Genomic DNA, 22,100 nt, shown 5'->3' with positions numbered 1-22,100 from the left:
CTGGGTCAAAAGAGGACGAGAACAGTTCCCTAACAACTCTCAGGATGACTTGGAGCTAGCACACCTAGCTCAAGACAACTTAAGATTTTATTGTGCTGGTGGACTTTTGCAAAAAAGACAAATATTTTGACTATCTTTTACTAGATATTTACTAAAAATTAAGCAATGTATACATTTTCAAATTCAGAATGAATTGTAAATCGAGCGTTAAATGTACACCTACCTTATGATATCCATAGCCTGATAGAGGATTTCAGACTGGTCAACTGCAATCACTTTCTTTGCTCCAGCTTTGGCAGCAAACATCGAGAGAATCCCAGTTCCACAGCCAACGTCCAGAACAACCTGGGAAATAAAGCTGCGACTATTGAAAAGGCTGATGTTTCCAACTGTACAAAATGTGAGTACTCTGGGATAGGAATACCTTTTGATAAAAAGTTTAACTTTATTGATTAAATATGGCATTTTTTGCACAGAAACAAATTATTATGAGTTATTTAATAATGGTACAGTTGGTTATGGTCTTCTACAGTTAGGCCAATAATGCTAAATTAAGAGATACTTTGCACAAACTGAGCAATTCCATGGCCAATATAAAGGTGCTTTACCCTGCTACTGCCAGAGTCTAACTGAGGCTCAATTTGGGCAGAAACAAGCCTTTCAAGTTTGAGCAAAGAACTAAAGTAGATCCCATACAATTTAAAAAGTTACAAAGGCAAAGGGGCACACAGAACACACGGGGAGGTGACCAGAGGGAAGGGGTAGGGACTTGAGTTGGGAGGGGAATCTAATAAACACATTTTGCTTGAGAATATTACAGTGGTATCTAATGCCTTCTATGCTAACCTAAGAAATATCTGGAGGTAAACTGCTGGGCTTTAAATCTTTCATTGTGGTCTGGGGAAAATGGTTCAGAGGTTAAGAGCACTGGCTGTTCTTCCAGAGGTCCTAAATTCAACTCCCAGAAACCATATGGCAGTTCACAACCATCTATAATGAAATCTGGTGCCCTCTTCTGACTTGCAGGCATTCATGAGGGCAGAATACTTTATACATAATAAATAAATAAATCTTTAAAAAAATAAATCTTTCATTGTGACATCCCCCACTAATGCTATAAATTTGTCCTGAATATGTACCATTCCAGGGCCCATCTACTTTAAGTGCCAGGTACTGAACTTCTATGACTTTTCTTTTAATATCATTGCAAACAAAATAATCTTGTCAAGTTCCAAATAAAATAAAGCAAAACAGAGAAAAAGCAATAAAACACAGTACAAGTATACATTGTGACTATATATAGCATGACAGTGTGGCAAAAGCTCCCAAACAAGTTCATTTCTGTATTGGGAACAGAACCCATAGTATTGCCTTAAACATTCATTAAAATACAATTGTAAAATTAGGAATAAAAGGTTGGAATGGGCCTGAGACGCTTGATCACATGCTGCACTGGCAAAGGTGAGGATGTTGATGGAAGGACAGCTGCTACCAATACCACCCTGGGGAAGACCCAGGGGGAACACAGTCAAGAACTCATCTTGTTTTTGCCAGAGCGGGGATCAAACCCAGACCGGATGAACTGATCTCCAAAATATACAAAAAACTCAAGAAATTGAACACCAAAAGATAACATAATCCAATAAAAAAAAAAAAAAAGGAGTACAGACCTAAACAGAGAACTCTCAACAGAGGAATCTAAAATGGCTGAAAGACACTTAAGGAAATGTTCAACATCCTTAGTCATCAGAGAAGTGCAAATCAAAACAACTCTGAGATTCCATCTTACACCTGTAAGAATGGCCAAGATCAAAAACACTGATGACAACTTATGCTGGAGAGATTGTGGGGTAAAGGGAACACTTCTGCATTACTGGTGGGAATGCAAGCTGGTACAACCCCTTTGGATGTCAGTGTGGAGATTTCTCAGAAAATTAGCAAACAACTTTCCTCAAGACCCAGTAATACCACTTTTGGGTATATATCCAAAGGATGCTCAATTGTGCCACAAGGACATGTGCTAAACTATGTTCATAGCAGCTTTGTTTGTCATAGCCAGAAACTGAAAACCTAAATGCCCCTAGATCGAAGAATGGATAAAAAAAAATGTGGTACATTTACAGAATGGAGTACTACACAGCAGAAAAAAAAATAGCAACATCTTCAATTTTGCAGGAAAATGGCTGGAGCTAGAAAACATTATTTTGAGTGAGGTAACCCATTCACAGAAAGACAATTATCACATGTACTCACTCATAGGTGGTTTTTAAACATAAAGCAAAGAAAGCCAGCCTACAAACCACAATCCCAGAGAACTTAGACAACAATGAGGACACTAAGAGAGACTTACATAGATCTAATCTACATGGGAAGTAGAAAGTAGAAAAAGACAAGATCTCCTGAGTAAGTTGGGAGCATGGGGACCTTGGGGGAGGATTGAAGGGGGAGGGCAGAGGCAGGGAGGGGAGCAGAGAAAAATGTAAAACTCAATAAATATCAATAAAATAAAAAAAGGATAAATGTGCAGAAGATTTAGGATATACATAGCATAGTTCAATTAAGAACGTGTTTTCAGGCTGGAGAGAGAGTTCAGTAGTTAAGAGTGCTTGCTAGGCACTCAGGGGAATGGGGTGGGGACACAACACAGGAAGATACTTGATGCCCTCTTCTGGCCTTGGAGCTTGTGCCAAGAGGTACATACCACACAGACACAGTCAATCTCTCTCTCTCTCTCTCTCTCTCTCTCTCTCTCTCTCTCTCTCTCTCTCTCTCTCTCTCTCTCTCTCTCACACACTCACACACACACACACACACACACACACACACACACACAATCCTCATTTATCAAGTGAGCAAAGTAAATTCCAAAGAGAGGAAGAAATAGGTCCAGGACCCCACAGCTGGTGAACCATGTGACTGGCTTCTGACCCAGGTCATCTGCTTCCAGAGCCTAATTATACTCTCCACTGAACTTCAGTAGCTAATTACATCTAGGTGCTAGCTGACTGATCAGGCAGGCAAAACCTGACAAACTCTGACAAAGTGATGAGAATAACAAAATAATCGGTGCTATTTTATAAAATAATAATGGAAATGGATTTCCTTTTCTGTAAAATAAGTAAATAATAAAGTGAATGAGCAGACTTTAACTGTAGATAGAAGCCCACAGCATAAAGAAGGCACCTAACTGGGGATTTCCTCAATGGACTCCAAACAAATTAATTATGAGCTCGTGAGAGGATGATTAAATGTCACCCAAAGTTAAATTAATTGAGCTACCATATGGCCTCCACAGGAATTTTGAGAATTGAAACAATATTAAGGAAGAAAAGAGGACAGTGAGGGAAGAGGAAGGAAGACCATTTTTAATTACAGCCCCATTGAAAAAACAGCAATGGTGCACTATGTGTTTGTGAAGATAATGGCACAGGTGTGGAGGGCAGAGGACAACCTCAGGTGTGATCCCTGCCTTCTGCTAGTCTGGAACAACATCTCTTTGTGATCTACTGCAGTGTGCCCCAGGCAAGCTGCACAGAGCTTCTGGGAGTCTCCTGACACTGCCTCCCTTTTGCCTGAGGGGCTCTTGGGTTATGGACCAGTGATGTGGGATATGCTTCTGTATATGTTTTGCTTTTATTGGCTGATGGATAAAGCTGTTTCAGCCAATGGCTTAGCAGAATAAAGCCAGGCTGAAAGAAATGAAAGGAGAGTAGGTGGACTCAGGGAGAGGCCATGTAGCTCCAAAGGAGATAGACACAGGACAGAACCTTACCAGTACGCCACAGCCTCGTGGCTACACCAAATAATAGAAATTGGTTAATTTAAGATGTAAGAGTTAGTTAATAAGAAGCCTGAGTTAACAGGCCAAACAGTATTGTAATTAATATAGTTTCTGTGTTATTACTCGGGTCTGGGAAGCCGGGAAATGAACGAGCAGCCTCCATTTACAGACCTGCTCCTGCATCTAGCTTCGTGTGAGTTATAGAGATGCAAACTCACTGGTCCTCATGCTTGCGCATATAACCACTAAGTCATCCCCATCCCATAACAGTACTTTGAAAAGCAAACCTCTACTATGCACTGTACAGTACGATATAGAAGCTGGTGTTATAATATGAAGTCTACTTAATATATAAAAGTAATAAAAGGCAGAAAAAATATACAATGTCATAGACTTTTAAAACAAAGACATAAATAGCTACATGACCATGCCACATACAAATGTGTGAATATCCACACTGTAACTAACAAGTCCCACCCTAACTACCATCTTTCCTGCACTGACACACTGCTTCTCAGTTGAAGAGCAAGGCTCACAAGCACTAGACTAGAACACAAAGTCTGGAGTTTTTTCCAGTTCCGTGTTTTGAAGACATCAATAAACCTCCCTATTTGAAGTAAACTTGGTAAGTAACAGGCAAAGCAGACAAATGGCACCTAGGTTCACAGTGTTACACAATGATCTATGCATTAGCAATGCACTCCTACAGCCACAGTGCAAGAGGAGATAAAAGCTGTAGACTATTTAATACTCTGAACCACAAAACAGTATGCCTTTAATGTGCTTTAACAAAAATATTTTACATTGAAGTGACCTTTAAGAAACCACAAATGCAGAGCAAAATTCATCACACTGAAAAAGTTAATGGCTAACACCTCAAGCAAAGCAGCAAGGAGGTGCTCACACAAACCTGCCATTTCCTTACCTGGACAGGCTCTCAATGAGAACAGTGGAATGCCACAAACTGACTCCACATAGTTTGACATAGATCACTGGTAAGTCAAAAGTACCATGTTTTGTTTGCTTGTTTGACTGTCTTATGTGTGTGTGTGTATATGTGCATGCACATGTCTGTCCAGATGTTCCTTTACATGTATGTTTGCTAGTACATAGAGGCCAGAGATTGACTTGGGGTACCTTACTCTACCACTCACCACCACTGGAGCCCAGAGACTCGGATGACTCGGCCTGCTAGCTAGGCAGCTTGCTGCAGGGAACCCATCCTTGCCCCCAGTGCACCTGACCACAGATGGGCTGCCACAGCCCTTGGTAATGACATGGATGCTGGGAATGTGCACTCCAGTCCTCCTGTTTTTGTGGCAAGTGCTTTATCACTGATCCATCTCCCCAGTTACCCCGACCCTGACACAAAGAGATACACAGCACTGCCACAAAGAAACTATAAGCAAAAGTTGCTGTGTACAGGTTCATGAACTTAGTAAGCACTCTTCCTAGCCACATGTAGCATTTCAAAAGACTAAATCTACTGGTAACTAGTATTTGAACGCTTTTACTCCAGAGTGCACTAAGAGAAAAATTTCTAAATACCATTTCAGTTCCTACAGCATTCATATCACAAAAAAATGAGAAGATGAGCTGGGCGGTAGTGGAGCACACCTTTAACCCCAGCTCTTGGGTGGCAGAAGCCGGTAGATCTCTGAGTTCGAGGCCAGCCTGGTCTACAAGAGCTAATTCTTGGACAGGATCCAATGCTACAGAGAAACCCTGTCTCGAAAAACCAAAACCAAAAAAGAAAATAAATAAATAAAAAGATGCCTCAAAGACATGAGGGTGCTCTAACAATAGCAATCGTCAATGAGGAAGGATTCGAAAGTTCAGTCTGTAGGTGAGGCACACACCAATTCCCATGTGTCCAGATCCTACAGTTGGCTCCTGTCTGGCTAGACAAGGACTTCTTCATTTCTACACAGTTTACTAGGTTAAGAATAAAGTAAAAATAAATAACAAACTGCAATTAACCAAATTAGAACTATAAAGTGACATTTTCATGGGGCCATCACATCGACAGGTACCTGCACACACACAGTATGCATACAGACAAGTAGGTATATACATGCACACATAAAAAATTAAAACTTGAAACAGAAAGCCATTCCTTCCAGATATGCCCCAGTGTGAAAACAGAAGTGGCCCTAACGAGGAACGTCTCCATTTTCTGTTCCTCCACGACAGAAAGCCCAGGAACTAATGTACAGGAGCTTGAAGATGGAGAACTAGAAACACCTGCATGCTCTCAATGTCGAGGCACTGGAAGAACAGTGGAGGGAAACTCCAGGAAAGGGACCAGATAGCAGGATGGTAACTCCTGACTAGATTAGCGGTAACGTCTAATAAAGACAAACAGAAACAGGATGCTCTGGGACAGAGTGGAGGGAAGAAAATGTAAGAACTTGTGAGGATTACTATACATACACAGAGACACATGTACATATGTACACATACAGACATACATACACACATGTATATATAGAGACACACAAAGAAACACTCAGATGTGTACAAACTCGTGTGTACACATGTATAAAAAGAGAGACAGATACACAAAGACATACACAGAGCATGTGATCATCTTTTAAATAAACAACATGGCTGTCAAGATGGCTCAGCAGGTAAAGGTTCCTGCGACCAAGCTTGAATGTGATGCCTGAGAACCACAAAGTGGAAGAAGAGAATGGACTTGTCAAGTTGTTTCTGCTCCATGCATGCGCACATACACACAGACACACACACGACTAGTGAGAGAGATAGCTCAGTAGATAAAGGCACTTGCTGCCAAGCCTGACAACCTGGAACCTACATCCAGAAGGACAGAACTACCCTCTGAGCACCACATGCATTCTGCGGTACGCATATACCCACCCCACCATACACAATACATAATATAAAAAAGAGAGAAAAAGATTAAGCAAAATGCAATAAAGTTTTTAAACAAGTTAGACAATATTAAAACTGATTACAAGATGCCCCATAATGCAATAGATTCACAAAGGACTAAACCCTACAGAAAAAAATCTAGCTTGCATAAATTTCACTCTAGTCAACATTATGAATTTTTAACTATACAGCACAGTGGAATAATAATTAAGAGTGTACTTTGCCATGGGGTATAACTGATAAGTCCAAGCACAAGTAAATCACCATAAATGAAATATTCTAGTCTAGACTAACTGGATAGACAAAGTTTAACTAGGCTCTATTTCTGTAATGAATGACGCCCAGCTTTCTTTACAAAAGAGCCCCAAATGGCAGCCCCATCAGCACCTTGGACAGCAGACTGCAGCACCACAAGGCAGAGCATCAAAGGCTCCTGGGAAGTTAAGCCTGAGTCAATCATCCAGGATGGCCAGTTCAATGACCTTAACTCACCTTATCTTTGAAGATATGTGGATTTTGGTATATGAAATCTCTGTAGCTTTCTGTGCGGACTTTGTCCTAGAATAGAAAGCAAAGCACTGTCTTTACAGGGACAATCTGAGCAAATTAATTCTTCTATGAACTTATGGCTACTGTATTACATACTGCTAGCTTCCATAGTTAGGGTCTCCTGGGAAACTGAGCTATTTAATTTTTTTCTTTATAAAAGAAAACAATAAAGAACAAAAATTGCAAACAACACATAATTTTTTATATAAAAAGTAACAGTGAAAGTCAGATCTAGCCATTAGTTTGAAATGTGCATGTCTTTCTCTTTCCACACACAGCCACTGTCAAGCTCAGGAGATGAAAAACACTAAGAGAAGGACCTTTCAGCTGAGCCCGGCTCCCTGCACGGAAGCTAGGGACAAGGATCAGAAAAACAGAACATGAAAAGGTGAGGTACACAGGGATCGCAAATCCACACTGCTGAAGTTTTATAAGAAAGCCACATCAGCATCTGATTTATAGCACTATTTGTTTCTAGAAATTTCTGCAGTAGGAAATGATGCTTCGAAGCCTGTAGGCCTAGAAGGAAATCGTGTGAGCCCTGCAGTGCACACTACCAGACTCCAGACTCAGGAGTTTCTCGTAAGCTGTGACCACGCAGGCCTGCAGCATTTTCACACTGCTGCACCCCTAAGTCAGACACACACAGCCTGCAGGTGATGGGGGAGGGCTCGGCAGCCAGCGAGGAAAACTGAGTGCGGTAAAAACAGGTCCACCAAGTGAGAGATTCTAGCTTTGGGTTTCACATAAAAATAAAGATACGCCTTTAATCCCAGCACTCAGGAGGCAGAGGTAGCAGGATGTCTGTGAGTTCAAAGCCAGCCTGGTCTACAGAGTGAGTTCCAGGACAGCCAGGGCTACACAGAGAAACCCTGTCTCGAATAACTCAAAAAAAAGTAAATTAATTAAATGAATAAAAAAAGTCAATTCTCTGTTACCTCACTTTGAAGGATTTAGTCAAATAAGAACTGAGAATACTTCAGACAAATAACCGGATCTGTCCTGAGCCTACCTGACCTCGTTATCTTTCCTATTTCTCCATAAGACAACAGGAAACTTACATCAACAAAGACAATTACTCCAAAACCCTCCAACAGGCCTCCTCCAAAATTAATTTCCTCTTTTATGGGGTGCAGGGGCAGTCCACTAAGTCTAACTAGTGTTGAGTAGAGGGAAAATTAGAGAGGAAGAGGGCAGGTAAGATTATGCTTCATTGTATATGTATGAGAAATTCTTGCTGGGCAGTGGTGGTACACACCTTTAATCCTAGCACTTGAGAGGCAAAGACAGGCGGATCTCTGTGAGTTCAAGACCAGTCTGGTCTACAGAGAGAGTTCCAGGACAGGCTCCAAAGCTACAGAGAAACCCTGTCTCAAAAAACCAAAAAGAAATTCTCAAGAATAAAAAAAAACCTAACAAATAAAAATCACATGCCCCTTTCAAAGGACACCATTTTGTACATTTTCTGCTGAAACAACAGACTTCAGAGTGTGCATAAGTCACAGATGTAGTAGCTTGGAAGGCTCGGACCCATCACCCCATCTTTCCATGCTCCAACTTAATCATAGCAGCCCAACTGCAGTCCTAACTGCAGGCACTGCTTCCTGGCTGAGCTCTGTTCCCCCGTGGGCTCAGCCATCATCTGTGTTGTTTTTAAGCTCATCACACAGAGCCTCAGCTGAATAACTGACCTTTGCTAGAAAAACCCACAATCATGGATGGGAAAGCTACTAAAGAACTCGCCTTAAACACTGTTTCCAAGCCAGGATGGTGGTGAAGCCCTCTGACCCTGCAGCATGTGGCAGTGGGTGTTGAAAGGTCAAGTGAGTCCAGGCCAGTCTAGGCTACATGAGACCCTGCCTCACACAAACAAAACAACAACAAAGAAAATCTTCAAAATGAAAGTTCTGAAGATTTACTCTAACAAAGACTAACGTGAGTACAGAGTAAATCCCAGAGTGCGTCTTTCACACCAACCAGAAGAAAGGAACAAACCAGAGCTCGGGTCCGCCAGACCCCCGTGTGGAGGTGACAGGCGCTCAGCAACATCCCTCCAGACAATCCACTGCAGATGAGCCTCAAGCCTCGCGCTACAATTTTATATCCACGCATAACACCTCAAGGTGCACTGGCAGAGGAAGGGGACACAAAGCCCAGGCCAGCTGCAGGTACCCACACTTCGTGCTATGAAACAGCACAGTGACCAGCATACCCACACACCCAGACAGCAACTGCCGTAGCAAACGCAGGCAGATTGAGGTGCAGCTCAGATCTGTATTACAGCCAACAAGGAGCAAGGGCTACCTAAAGTTCATTTAAACTATACCCTGTCTACTGAGTCTCTAAACTTTAAACAATTACATTCATCCAAACCCTAGAAGTGAGATTACAATTACGATAAAATGTCTGCACCCAAACAAGAAAACCCGCCAATCAGTCTATAAATGCTTTACACTAAGTGCTTCCCAATGTGAAATTACTTGTCAGAATTAGGTAGGTTTTCTGTGGCAAGATCCACCGAACAGTTTAGCTGTGCTGAAAGCTGTTCTGTTGAAAAACAGGAAATACAGCCTGCTCCAAGGCACGCCTATTTCTTAACTTAGCCAATATCAAACCCACCAACATCTCCAAGAGCAATCCTGCAGCACAGGAAGAGAAACTAAGAGACAGTGCCTAAGTGATCCTCTAAAGGTAAAGCACCTCTCAGCTGGAGTCTCCGTTTGCACTGGTCACGTGTCAGTCTCTAGTTGCTGGCAGAGCTAGCTCCGCTCGGCTGTAAGCAAAGCAGCCTTCTCTCCTCACTGCAGCGGAAAGGCTTCCATCCACGGCAACCCCAGTGACCAGGACCTGTCTGCAAAGGCCGCCCAGGTTCCACAGCAGATACAGGGGGCATGCAGCACTAAGTTGACAGGGATCTAAAACAACCAACTGGGCTTAGATGATACTTTATCATCTTCACAGAAACTATTCTACCCGGAATATGAAGAAACATGGTGCTGTGGGATATCTGATCACACTGTGAAACTCTGAGACTGTGTTAATAAAATTAACTTTGGATGGGGGCAGAGCCACAGACTAGGTGACAAGAACTAGCCACACAGAAGACACACAGGAAGGAATAGAGAAAGATCTAGAGATTCGCAGCCTTTTTTGATCAGGGACATGTGGAGAGAGATGTGCTTGCTGAGTCTGTGGTTAAAAAGGCAGGTTGACTGGTTGCTCCTCCTCTACTTCTCTCATCTATCAGGTTTTACTCTTATTCCTGTAATCTGCAATAGTTGGTAAATGTGCTGTAAGTAGGTAAAGTTAGAAACTACTTCTCTCTTATATGGGCATCACTACTATGACTATTAAACCTGAACAGCTTCAAATGTTAGGGCTGACCACATTGGGAAACATCTCTACATTATCAGTGATTCATCAATACTGTGAGAACTATTGAAATTAACCTGAAGATTGCTATTTTAAAAACTCAAACTGTTTCTTTTCCAGGTTAAAAAACAAACATGTCATTTAATTCCTACTTAACATGGTAGATGTTCCTAGAAAGACCAGACCACAAAACAGTTGTTTTTTTCAATTTCAAATAAAAACGTGGCTTCACAAAGAAAAGATGAACACTGTCTTAAATAGGATTCACAGGGACTTGACCCCTTTGTAATCTTTTCATCTGAGGAACAGTTATGTAAGCACCAGAGGTGTACACACACACACTCGCTCGCTCGCTTGCTCACACTTAAGTATTAAGGCCTATCCTGCAGGGTTCTCCCTTAGCAGATTTGAAGCACATGAACTCTGTCCAACCTTTAGCATTTCTTCATGTATCCCATAATGCCCATAGGAGCTGAAGTAGACACCATCCTCATCCTCCTGCAGGTCTGCAATGGCAGTCGTGGAGGAGCAGGTTCTGACATCTACGTTCATCACAAAGTCCTGAGCAAATTGTCTGTAATCAATTTGAAATACACCCTTGAGACAGGTTTACTGGACCATGAAAAAGGAAAGGCTGGAGGGTGAGGAAGGGGAGGGGGACTGGGACAGTGTGCCCAGAATCTTAAATCCTGTTCTAGCTAAAGCCCCGACAGCGCCCCCTGCTGGATCTGAAGCAATGTCTGGGTACACTGCTTTATTCAAATGTATTTTTCCTACTGTTCTAAAAACCCTTTTAGCATCTAAATCAATGGAGCCTGTTTCAACTTTGAATGCTCTTAAAATGGGTTAAATGAGCAGAAAGCAGACCCAAGTCAGCTGACCCTACTGACTCCAGTTCCCACACTCAGCTGGTGACACACTAGTGATCTACAAGGTAGACGAGAGGGAGGAGGACAGAAGAACAAAGCTGAGCTGGTGATGGGGGACTAAATTCCCAGCATAAAAGTCAGAAACAAGGACGAGGAACTTGATGGACTCTGCTCTCCCTGGCACCAAACATTCTGGCCAGCCGTCTCATAGGAACTCAAGCACTAGCAACCAGCTTACAGATCCAGAAGGTGGCAGCTGGGAGCTGGGCATGCTATGTGTGCACATGTGAAGGCCTGTGCCACCTCTAGACTACCAAGCGCCCCCAGGAGATGCAAGACTCCTGGAGAATGAGAACTCGGTGGGGGGAAACTACCCTGTCTCTCTGGCTCTTTGGCTAAATTCTACACTACTGTCACATTTTGCTTTTTAAAAACAACAATTCAACACTTTTTTCCAATACCTAAGAAAAAATAATAATAATTCTTCTGTTTCTGAATAATTAGGATAGGACAATTAAAGAGGAGAAACCAATTAGAAATAAGAAACTTGAAAAGCAGGAAATATTAAAAACAAATATTCAAGAGGAAATTAGAAGAGCCACATGCAAAGTAACTATGGAGTATTTACAAGTAGATAAAAATGCAGTTCTACAGTAATCTATATTCACACGCTATGAAACTCCTAAGTAAGCATATTCACTGAGTGTCTAGCATCCCGAGTGTTCTTCCCAGGAACTACCCTACATCTAAGGCAGCGTTTGGTTGGACAGGCAGTTACTTCATCTTCTGCAGATCCTCGCGTGCTCGAGCCAGGGCAGCCTCAGCAGACAGCGCCCGCGCCTCCATGTGCTTCAACTTTTCAACAATGGACGTATTTTCACTGAGTCCATTGGGGTATGAGAAGGGAGTCGACACCGGCTCATAAAGATCTTCTACATCTAAAAGGTACAAACATCATTATCAGCCTACCTCACAACAGCACAGTGGGGACAAACAAGTTAAGTGCCAACCATGGGCAAGTGAGAAAAAATATTCAAAGCACTTTTCACACATACTTGACATCCAAGCTCTCTGATTTGATCGCATGGAGTATGAGAGCCTGCTTTTCATTAGCCAGCTAAACTGAGCATGTGCATGCACGGACACACGGAACCAAACACAGGGGGGAACCTCCAGGGTTTACCAGTAAGCTCTCAAGTGTGTGCATATTACATCACATCTCACTCTCAAAACAACCTGATACGCAAACAGTTATTCCTACTTCAGGCATAGGGAAAATAAATTTCAAAAAAGCTAAGTGATCAACTCAGAAGTCATACAGTTATTTATTGGAGAAAACTCAACACCTGTCTTACCAGCCCAGGTTCTTGACCCTTATAGAGCCACCTCTCAGTCTGTGTCCTTAACCCCAGAATGGGAGAGAGCATGTGCAGACACACAGGCAATCCTGCTGGGTGCGGCAAGAATGAACCTGGAGGGTAGCATGTGAAGGAAAACACACCAATACCAAAGGGCAAACACAAAATCTCACTCAGCAGTGCACTTAGAGAGGCAGAGAGTTGTGCTGCCATAGGCCAGGGTGGTAAGCTTTCACTTCAGGTGAACACAGTCAGGACATCTCATGCATGTGACTACAGCTGATGCCCTGGTGTACAGTGAAATGTGCCAACACAGCAGACGTGTTCGCATCACACGTAAAATGGTAGGTAAAATGCTGGATGCTGACTTGCTTGACTGCGGCAATCATTTCATAATACCTATGTTCACGGGATCCCAATCCTGCACCCCAAAGGTTATATTCAATCACACCTTCATCAAATGAGGAAGACAGGTCATTCCTTAAGGACTTCCGTATATCCAAAACCTTCCCATCACGGGCAAGACACTAATATTTTATTACTGATATTATGATGCAGCAAAAATCATAGGTTAAAAAAATATATCTTATTGGGAAGTCGTGGTGCTGTCTTTAATCCCAGCACTTAGAGGCAGAGGCAGGTAGATTTCTATGAGTTTAAGGCCAGTCTGGTCTACAGAATGAGCTCCAGGACAGACAGGGCTACACAGAAAAACTCTGTCTTGAAAAACAAAACAAACAAACCAAATTTTGACTTAATCTTAATTGTGTCACTAACTTCTAGCATATGAACAACCGTGCAGAGATGGAGCCGGTGATTCTTCAGCAACCCCAGAATCAGAAGCAGATCAACTTTCAGGTCTACCTAATGCATAAACACTGCTGGCGCTGTTCTCCTCCATGCAGAACTGGGGACAGTACTCTGCCCCATTCAGGTTTCTGCTGTGATACTTATGAAGACACTTCTTCAAGGTTGGGACCCAACAGCTAAGCTAACCAGGACACACTGCTTCTCCAGGAAATATCAGACACACAGAGCCGCATCACTGACCTCCATTCAGAGACAGAACAGAGCCATCTCATGCATTTGAACACTCAGTCCCCAGCTGGTGCACTGTTCAGATGTTATAGATCCTTTAGGAGGTAGAGCCCACTACAGGAAGTGGGTCACTGGGAGTTTTATTTATTTGTATCTACGGGTATGTGTATCTGTTAGTCTGTGTGTGCATCATATACAGGCAGGCGCTAACAGAGGCCAGAAGAGGGTGGCGTATCCCTTGGAAATGGAGTTGTGACCTGCCATGTGGGTACTGGGTACCAAAATGTTCTTCACCTCTGTGCCATCTCTCCAACCCCATTCTAAGCATCATCTAGACTTTCCACTCTAGACTTTCCCTACCGGTGTGGAATGAGCCTCTCAAATGGTCAACCAGAATAAGCTGTTCATCCTCCCAACTGCATCTTTTGAGTACCTAATCACATCAACTACAAAGCCAATACAAATCCTTACTTGGTATTTTGTTTCCAAATTCAAGCTGTTTGGCAAGCTTGGTTTTAATTTGGCTACAACAAAAATTAGTCATAGTTTAATATTAATATGCAGCATGGTTCAGTGATGTTAATCTTATAAACTGAAGGGAAAGAGAAGCAATAAACAATAGCAGCCCTGGAGGAGGTAGCCCTACTGCATGAAGCACTGAGTACTGTGGGAAGCAGAACTCTACAGAGTTCATAGAGAACACGCCTGTTCTCTTTAAGAATATATTACTCCAATTGTGGCTGCCCACAATTTATTCAGCCACTCTCTTTTGAGGGGGCATTTACTTTCTCTCCATATTTTGAAATAAGCTACAATGCTGCAATAAGTAATTCTGTGTGTGTCTACTTGGAATGAGAGAGCAACACAATGTTCAGGAGTAAGAATGTAGTCTTGTTGGGGCTGGGAGTACTTTGGGTCAAACCTAGGATATGAGAGGCAAGCACGCATTGGCTCCATTGGCTCAGCTACATCCCCTGGCCTGAGATTCATTCTTTCTGTGAACACTGACAGCCTGCGAGGTCCTCAGAGATGAAGCCATGTCCAGAGGGTGGCTCTACAGAGGAGATCTGAAAGTGAACCTTCTCTGAACCATGTTTTCCGTATCATACCACAGATCCAGCATGAAGTTTAATCGATAACAAGACATAGAAATAAATTAACTAACAATTAATAACAAACATAACAAGATGCTATAATAAAAAGCATATGGATACAGTCTCCCGAAAGGATCACGTGACTGTGAGTGCTATGGTACTGCAGTAGACAATCCATCACTACAACTGAAGAGTGGGGAGCACACACAGTTTGGATACACTGAACAGAACCAGAAGGCACAGGCCATGGGAAGAGAGAGCTGCCCTGCACAATACTTCATGCCTTCAGAACAGCAGCCAACTTAAAACTCACAAACTGGTTATTTTGGGAAATATTTACCCTTTAATCAACCAGGTAAAACAATGGAAAGCAAAAAAAAAAAGAGATGGGTATGATTGACATCCATTTTCACAAAGCACTTCGCTTTCGTCTGGTGTAACAAGCGGTCTGAGGCCAACTAAAGCAGATAAAGAAGGTTTATCTTACCAAACTGAAGCAAAAGGTCATCTTCCAGCACTGGCTTCAGGTACTCATCCTTCTCCCAAGGCACAGGGCTGTATATGGAATTCATATACTCAACTGTAGGATTCTGGATATGAAGTTAAAGCACACTGTATTTGTTACATGGAATAACAAAGCTCCCTTAAAAAGAGTGGGGAACTTAAGCAAGAAAAAAAAAAAAGAACTCAATTTGCACAAGACTGGTACATCTGTGTTTAGCTGCCATTTTAAATGGCTGAAGTGTATTCTCTTATTGTCTGATGCAGGCAAAGTGACCCCAGCTCAAACATTTATTTAAATAGGACAAACAACAAAATGTTTGGAAAAAAAAAACCTGAACAATGTAGGAGAGATGGCTCAAAGGTTAAAAGCAGTGGCTGTTCTTCCAGAGGAGGTGGGTTCGATTCCCAGCACCCACATGATGGCTCACAGCCACCTATAACCCCAGTTGCAGAGAATCCAACATCCTCCTCTTCTGGCTTCCGCAGGCACCAGGAACGTAGGTAAAACATTCATACGCAGAAAATAAAAACAGAAATTTTTAAAAAAGAGAATAATCTGTGAAAAAATTAAAAAAAAAAAAAAAGGTACATCCAAAGTACTTGGAACCAGACTAGAAATTATTGGATTTTACAGAAACACTGTTAGTTTTCCTTTTATCTGACAATTGCTTTTTGCACAGTATTGATTCAACACTGTTAAACAAGGAAGGAATAAGCAGGTGACACCACCACCGGGAGCTTCACCCTGCACTCTGTCCTCACACCCACAATTCCTACAATATGAAAATGCCAGATCTGAACAACTGCTAATATTCTATTAAGTAATCAGCATGGCAACCTATGCGAACTTCATAAATTCCTACATAAAATCATTAAGTTTCCAGGTCAGGAAGTGGTGGCACAAGCCTTTAATCCCAGCACTTGAGAGGCAGAGGTGGGTGGATCTCTGTGAGTTCAAGGCCAGTGTGGTTCAAGGACAGTTAGGGGTGTTACACAGAGAAACCCTGTCTCAGAAAACAAACAAACAAACAAACAAACAAACAAATAAATGAACATTAAGTTTCCAACTTACCTTAAGTCTAATAAAATTTATTAGTTTAATGTATCCATAAAATTCAAGTCCTAAATGGGAGAAGTCACAGATTTTAATATATGTGTTTTAACTGATACATAAGCATTCCTGACCTCTAAACTATCACTTTTGCTTGGAATTTTGTGTTAAGAACTAGAAACTTTAAGTTTCATACTTGTAAATACTTAACTGAGAAACAGCCATATATAACAAGTTTCAAGGTGCTTTTCTTGCATTTTTTATTATTATAATGTATAATGTGGGAGGTATGGCATATGTGTCGGGGAGGGGTGACAGGTGTGTGTACTGGCTGTCTTTTTCCACCTTTGCAGAGCAAACTCAGGCTGTCATACTTGTGTGGCTAAGTGGATTAGCGCACTTACACGACAAGATTGAGGACGTGAGTTCGAATCCCCAACACCACATAAAACACCAAGCAGAGGGGTGGTCTCTTACAATGTCACTGCTTGGGAGGCAGAGACCAGGGATTATTTGAGCAGACTGGCGAGCCAGAGCAGCCACATCAGCAAGTGGAGTACAACTGGGGAAGTCACCTGACATCCACTTTGGGGAAGCACACACAAAGAAAAGGAAGGGTCTGTCTGGAAAATTATAAAATTTGAGGCTAAACTTCACAAACGAAATTGTCTTTATTCTAAGAGATACTCACCATGTTTATGGACCATACTATCAATATTAAATTGATGCTCCAACTTACAGTGTGCAAATGTTTCCTCAGCAGACGTGAACAACCTAAAGAGACAAGCAAAGCCTCATGGGACAGTCTGCGGGGAAGTCAAAGTACTGACCCCTGTCCCAAAATTACCCAAAGGCTTCTGGGTAACAGCTTTCCCTGATAAATTTTGTGTCATTAAAGTTCCCTACTTGATTCTCTTTCTCCTCCCGGAGGTGAACCAGCAGGGCACATGCACTTAGACAAAGCATACAGCTGGCACACTGGCTGTCCACAGCACCTACACTTCTATTTGTCCCCTCCAACACTGAAGGACACGGAGGACAAGGACGTACAGCAGAAGACTCTGCACCCCTCCTCTGTTCGCCTAGCGCACAGATAAGTCTCAACAAATGCTTGTCAGGATTGGTCATCTGGAGCGTCCTCACGGCTATCACAGGGCACTGCACCAATAAATGCTCATTCCTCCTCTCCAGTGAGGTGCCACCTGGGAACTCATATGTCACCAGTCTGCAACATTCTGGGGGCTCAGCGGCACTGGTCAATGTCAAACACCCCCTTTTGAGCCCACACACCCAAAGTTACTGTCTTGAAACTAAGATGCAGGATTTGAAGCAAAAAGATGTGTTCTTGAAACACAAACCACAGCTTCGTGACCTTGAACAAGCTGGTGGCTCTGCAGCCTCATTTCCCCTAAGTACAAAAGGCATCAATTCCTTCCTCAATCATGGAGGTGGGCTAGGGATGTTTACATGGCTCCATGAAACATTACAGGAGAAGACTACTGGTCATGTTACAGGATGGCAGAAACAGAAACGCCCTCCAGAGTGTGCACTCCCAAAATCGTTACCCAAGTAACAGGATTAAAACTACCCATACTGTGTCTTCCGTCATGGAAACAGAGGACTCCATCCCTGATTTAAGACTGAAGTGTGGAGTTCTGCTTTTTTGGTGTGTTGGGGAGGTCAAGCTAGGTAGTTCAGGTTAGCCTGGGATTCATGGCCATTCTCCCGCCTCAGCCTCCAGAGGGATTGTATGCCAAGCCCGGAGTATGATCTTGTGTGTGTGTGTGTTGGGGAGGGGGGGGGTTTGACTTTGTGTGTTTGTGTGTGTTGGGGGCGTTGACTGGGTTGCAAAGACAAACCCAGAGCGGCTCCCGGCTCCGCCCCCCCCGACCACGTGAGCGGCCCCCGTCAATCAGCAGCCAGACGTGGGCCACGGCCTCCGGCCCGCCACGTGCTCGCTAGTTCCGTGGCGCGCTTGCCAGGTGGGCACGAACCTGTCACAGAACAGGCAGGGCGTGTGCTGCCGGCCGTGCGCGGGCTCAGCATCCTCGTCCTCCCAGCCGGCGTCGTCTCCGCTGTCCGACAGCTCCGGGGGCTCCGGCCCCAGCTCGGCGCCTTGGCCTGCGGGGCACACTGTCAGCGCCGGGACCCACGCCCGCCCTCCCTCGCCCCGCCGCCCGCGCGAGGGACCCACCGTTCCCCGCCGCCAGCGAACACATGGCCGCCGACCAGGCGGGCGGCCTCGGAGCCACGAGCGAGCGCAGACGCGCGGTAGCCACCAAGCAACACAGACGCCGGCCCGAGAGCGCTTCCGGGTCACGTGGGGCTACGGGGTGGGGCGAGAGGACGGGCGCCACTCCCGTCCGCCGCAGGGTGGACGCGTGCGCAAAGGCAAGGTTGAGCGCGACCTGCCGCAGCGCCATCTGGCGGCGGAGGTGGCCAGTGCAGGCTAGGCTCGGAACTCCAGAGCCCCATACGGAAGAAAGGCTCAGGGAAAAACCTTTCTGCCTAAAAGCTGGGTGTGCACTGTTGGTATCAAAAGGAGCCAACTCCTCCCCGCCGCGCGCCGCCTACTAGGGGTGTTAAAGTGGGAAAGTGAGAACATGGGGACACACACTCTTTGAACCCTATTTCAGTAGCTAGAATTCTAAGATCGTAAGACCCCTGCCTTCTCTGGGCCTCAGTTTCCTGTCTGGTAAAACAAACACGATCATGACTGTAGTAGCCTGAGGGCTATAGTGAGGGTTACATGGGTTCACGTGTGTGAAAAATCTTGGCATCAACTTGATCCCACACCATGGAAACAAGTGGACTGTTTGGTATGTGCCAGCAAACGATGCTGTCTGCCTGGCAATGGGGCGATTCGTACTTGTCAGGCTGCGTCCTTTCTACTATTCCTAGTATCTAACCATGGAATTCCCTCAGACAGGTGGGCAGCAGTAATTCTGGGTAGGTCATTTCTACAAGCTGCAGTCTAAGGCTGGACTATGCACAGGGCATGTTTGAGGACGACATAGCCAGCTAGGCCTGTATGATGCTTGCCATCAGCTCGGCTCAACCGCCCGCCATGCACACCCTCAAGCCTGTGTCCTGCTGATCTGATCTCCGAAGCGCTTTAGTGAGCGGTTCTGCCTTTTCCGCTCCACAACCAGGACTTTGCTCACATGGCCACCGTTTATTTTTTTTTTAATGTTTTTATTGAGAATTTCATACAATGCATTAGGATCATATTCCTCCCTTCCCCCTTGAACTCCTCTCGGATCTATCCACCCTCACCCCTCTTTCTACCCCTCATCTTTGTATCGTTTTAAAAAAAATAATTAACATGGGTTCTGGTTTCCAAATACTCTGGGTGTGGGGACATCCGCTGGAGTGTGGCCAACCTACCAGAGACGACATCCTTAAAGAAAACTGCATCTCTCTCTCCCATAGCTCCTCAGTTGGGAGTGGGGGGCTTATGAATTCCCCGCCCCTCCACATCAGAATGCTGACTGACTTGGTCTTGAACAGACAACCACAGCTGCTGGGTTTGGCGCAGAGGTTCTATCATGGCCAGAAGATACCACTTCTCTGCAGTCCTCCCTGGTGCCATCTCTAAAAACACATGGTTATTCCAGGCACAGCCTGTGTCTCTCTCTCTGCTAGCCCCCCATCTATTGACTTCTTCATCTCCTCTCCCTCCCCTTCTCCTCTCCTCCTTTCCCACAGACCGTAATCCACAGTGGCTCACAGAAGAGGACGGAGCCCACCCGATGTTAACTTCTCAAGTACCCTGACATTCTAGGACACTGGCAGAAACCTGCTGACCCCCTTGCCTAGTCGACTGCTCACTAATTTATCACCAACTTGATAAGCACTTGCTGAATAAATTCATGAATGGATGCTCTTTCTTTACCTGGGCCCATCCAACTTTCCTCACATAAACCTCTCTCTCCAGCAAGGCCCATTTTTCTCCGTCGAAGGAACCTGCTGAACCACAGCGATGCCCAGATGTTGACAGGTGACAGTAATGCCAGTCTGGAGGTGACTGGGCCAGATTTCTGGGAAGCTGACAACTGACCATGGCACAGGGCGTGGGCATGGCCGAATTTTCTCTTCCAAACGTGAGCGCTGGTCCTTCTAACGTCACCCTACTGTTACTCAGGTCTAAGTGTGGACTCACTTGCTCCTTAATGTTTGATGTGCAGAAATGGTAGAGAGTGATTAGCCACGGAGTCTGGGTGCCTTCAGAGCCTGCAAGGCTCAGGGTATTCTTATGGGTACCCCCAAAGGCTGCTTCACTTCTCGGGGCCCCAGACTGAAACACATTCAGGCTCTTCCAAACCCAGCCGCAGCGAACCCCACTGGCAGGAAGTAAACTTCTCATTTTGAGACAGGGTTTTACTATGTAGTTCAGGCTGACCTTGAACCATGGTCCTCCTGCCTCAGCCTCCCTGGTGCTAGGATTACAGGCATGCATCCAGCATTGCCTTCTTGTAGCACACATTCCAAGATCTCAGTCTGCTCTGGAGATTTGGTGTTGACAGTGTCCACTGTCTTCCAAGAATGTACAGCCATACTGTAGGGATGGTATTTACTCAGTATTGTCCACCAGAACTAGAGGTATAACTGGGACATAGACTCCATCACTGGAGTCAAGTGACTCGGTTCCCCAGCACAGAAGTTATACCTGCTCCATGATGGAACAGCACCATGTGCTCCTCTAGGCACTGATCCTTCCCTCTCTGTTTTCCTTCCTTGCCTGTTTAAAGTGTATCAGCTCAGGCTGGGAACATAGGGCAGTTGGTAGACTGTTTACCTAGTACACATGAAGCCTTGGATTCAATCCAGCACTACAGAAACTAGGCATGACAGGGCACACCTGTAACCCCCAACACGTGGGAGGTAGAGGCTGAAGTATCAGAAGTTCAAGTTCATCCTGGACTATGCATTGACTTTGAGGCTAGCCTGGGCTACCCAAGACCCTGTCACAAAACAAAACAATAGAAAAGCTCACCACCCTGAGTCTTTCAGCTTAGTGCCGGAGAATTTTAGATTAACCACTGTTTGCACTTAATTGTCAGCACCCAAGGATTTAAGTTTTATGCATCCATAAATGTGCTAAATTACCTGGAACCCTCTAGAAATAGATGGACATGGGGTACTTTTACAGAATGGTTAAAGAAACCAGATTCAGGGGGCTGGATAAATTGGTCTGTGGTTAAGAGCAATTGCTGCTCTTCCAGAGGACCTGAGTTCAGTTCCTAGTACCCACATAAGTGGATCTATAACTCCAGGTCCAGGGGATCTGTTGCCATCTTCTGGCCTCCGAGGAAACGCACACATGTGGCAGATACACAAACAAAAATAAATACAAGCTATGGGATCAGGCTGAGTGTAGTTAATCTCGACCACGCCATATCCTACCTTAGCTTTTCAGCTTTAGACCTTGAGCATGGTGTTTAACCATGTGTGCCTCGATTCCCCATTTGCAATGTGAGGGTGAGAATAGAAATTTATATGGGAAAAGTAAGGGTACGAGGGCAACAGTATGACTTTATACGACTGCGGCAGAGTTAGAGTGCCAGGAACATACTACCTAAGATTCTG

At 44.3% G+C, this 22,100-nt stretch overlaps 1 protein-coding gene across 2 annotated transcripts in view; it reads right to left on the bottom strand.

Annotated features, from left to right (window-relative positions):
• The window catches only part of Prmt3 (protein arginine methyltransferase 3), a 73,233-nt gene extending 54,420 nt beyond the window's left edge, over positions 1 to 18,813 (bottom strand). Inside the window, exons 1-9 of one of the 2 annotated variants that reach the window (XM_057756186.1) lie at positions 18,706 to 18,813; positions 18,506 to 18,632; positions 17,203 to 17,285; positions 16,533 to 16,582; positions 15,444 to 15,546; positions 12,245 to 12,404; positions 11,030 to 11,171; positions 7,169 to 7,234; positions 224 to 345 (exon numbers count right to left, since the gene is read on the bottom strand). In XM_057756186.1, coding sequence (XP_057612169.1) covers positions 224 to 345; positions 7,169 to 7,234; positions 11,030 to 11,171; positions 12,245 to 12,404; positions 15,444 to 15,546; positions 16,533 to 16,582; positions 17,203 to 17,285; positions 18,506 to 18,632; positions 18,706 to 18,730 — 878 coding nt within the window. In that variant the 5' untranslated portion in view covers positions 18,731 to 18,813. Of the gene's footprint in view, positions 1 to 223; positions 346 to 7,168; positions 7,235 to 11,029; positions 11,172 to 12,244; positions 12,405 to 15,443; positions 15,547 to 16,532; positions 16,583 to 17,202; positions 17,286 to 18,505; positions 18,633 to 18,705 lie in introns of those variants that run through there. The other variant, XM_057756187.1, reaches the window with a different exon arrangement.
• Between the last annotated feature and the right edge of the window lie 3,287 nt (positions 18,814 to 22,100).

Source organism: Chionomys nivalis, chromosome 23, assembly GCF_950005125.1.
Source record: "Chionomys nivalis chromosome 23, mChiNiv1.1, whole genome shotgun sequence".
Classification (NCBI taxonomy): domain Eukaryota; kingdom Metazoa; phylum Chordata; class Mammalia; order Rodentia; family Cricetidae; genus Chionomys; species Chionomys nivalis.
This window is presented reverse-complemented; position numbering and strand designations above follow the sequence as displayed.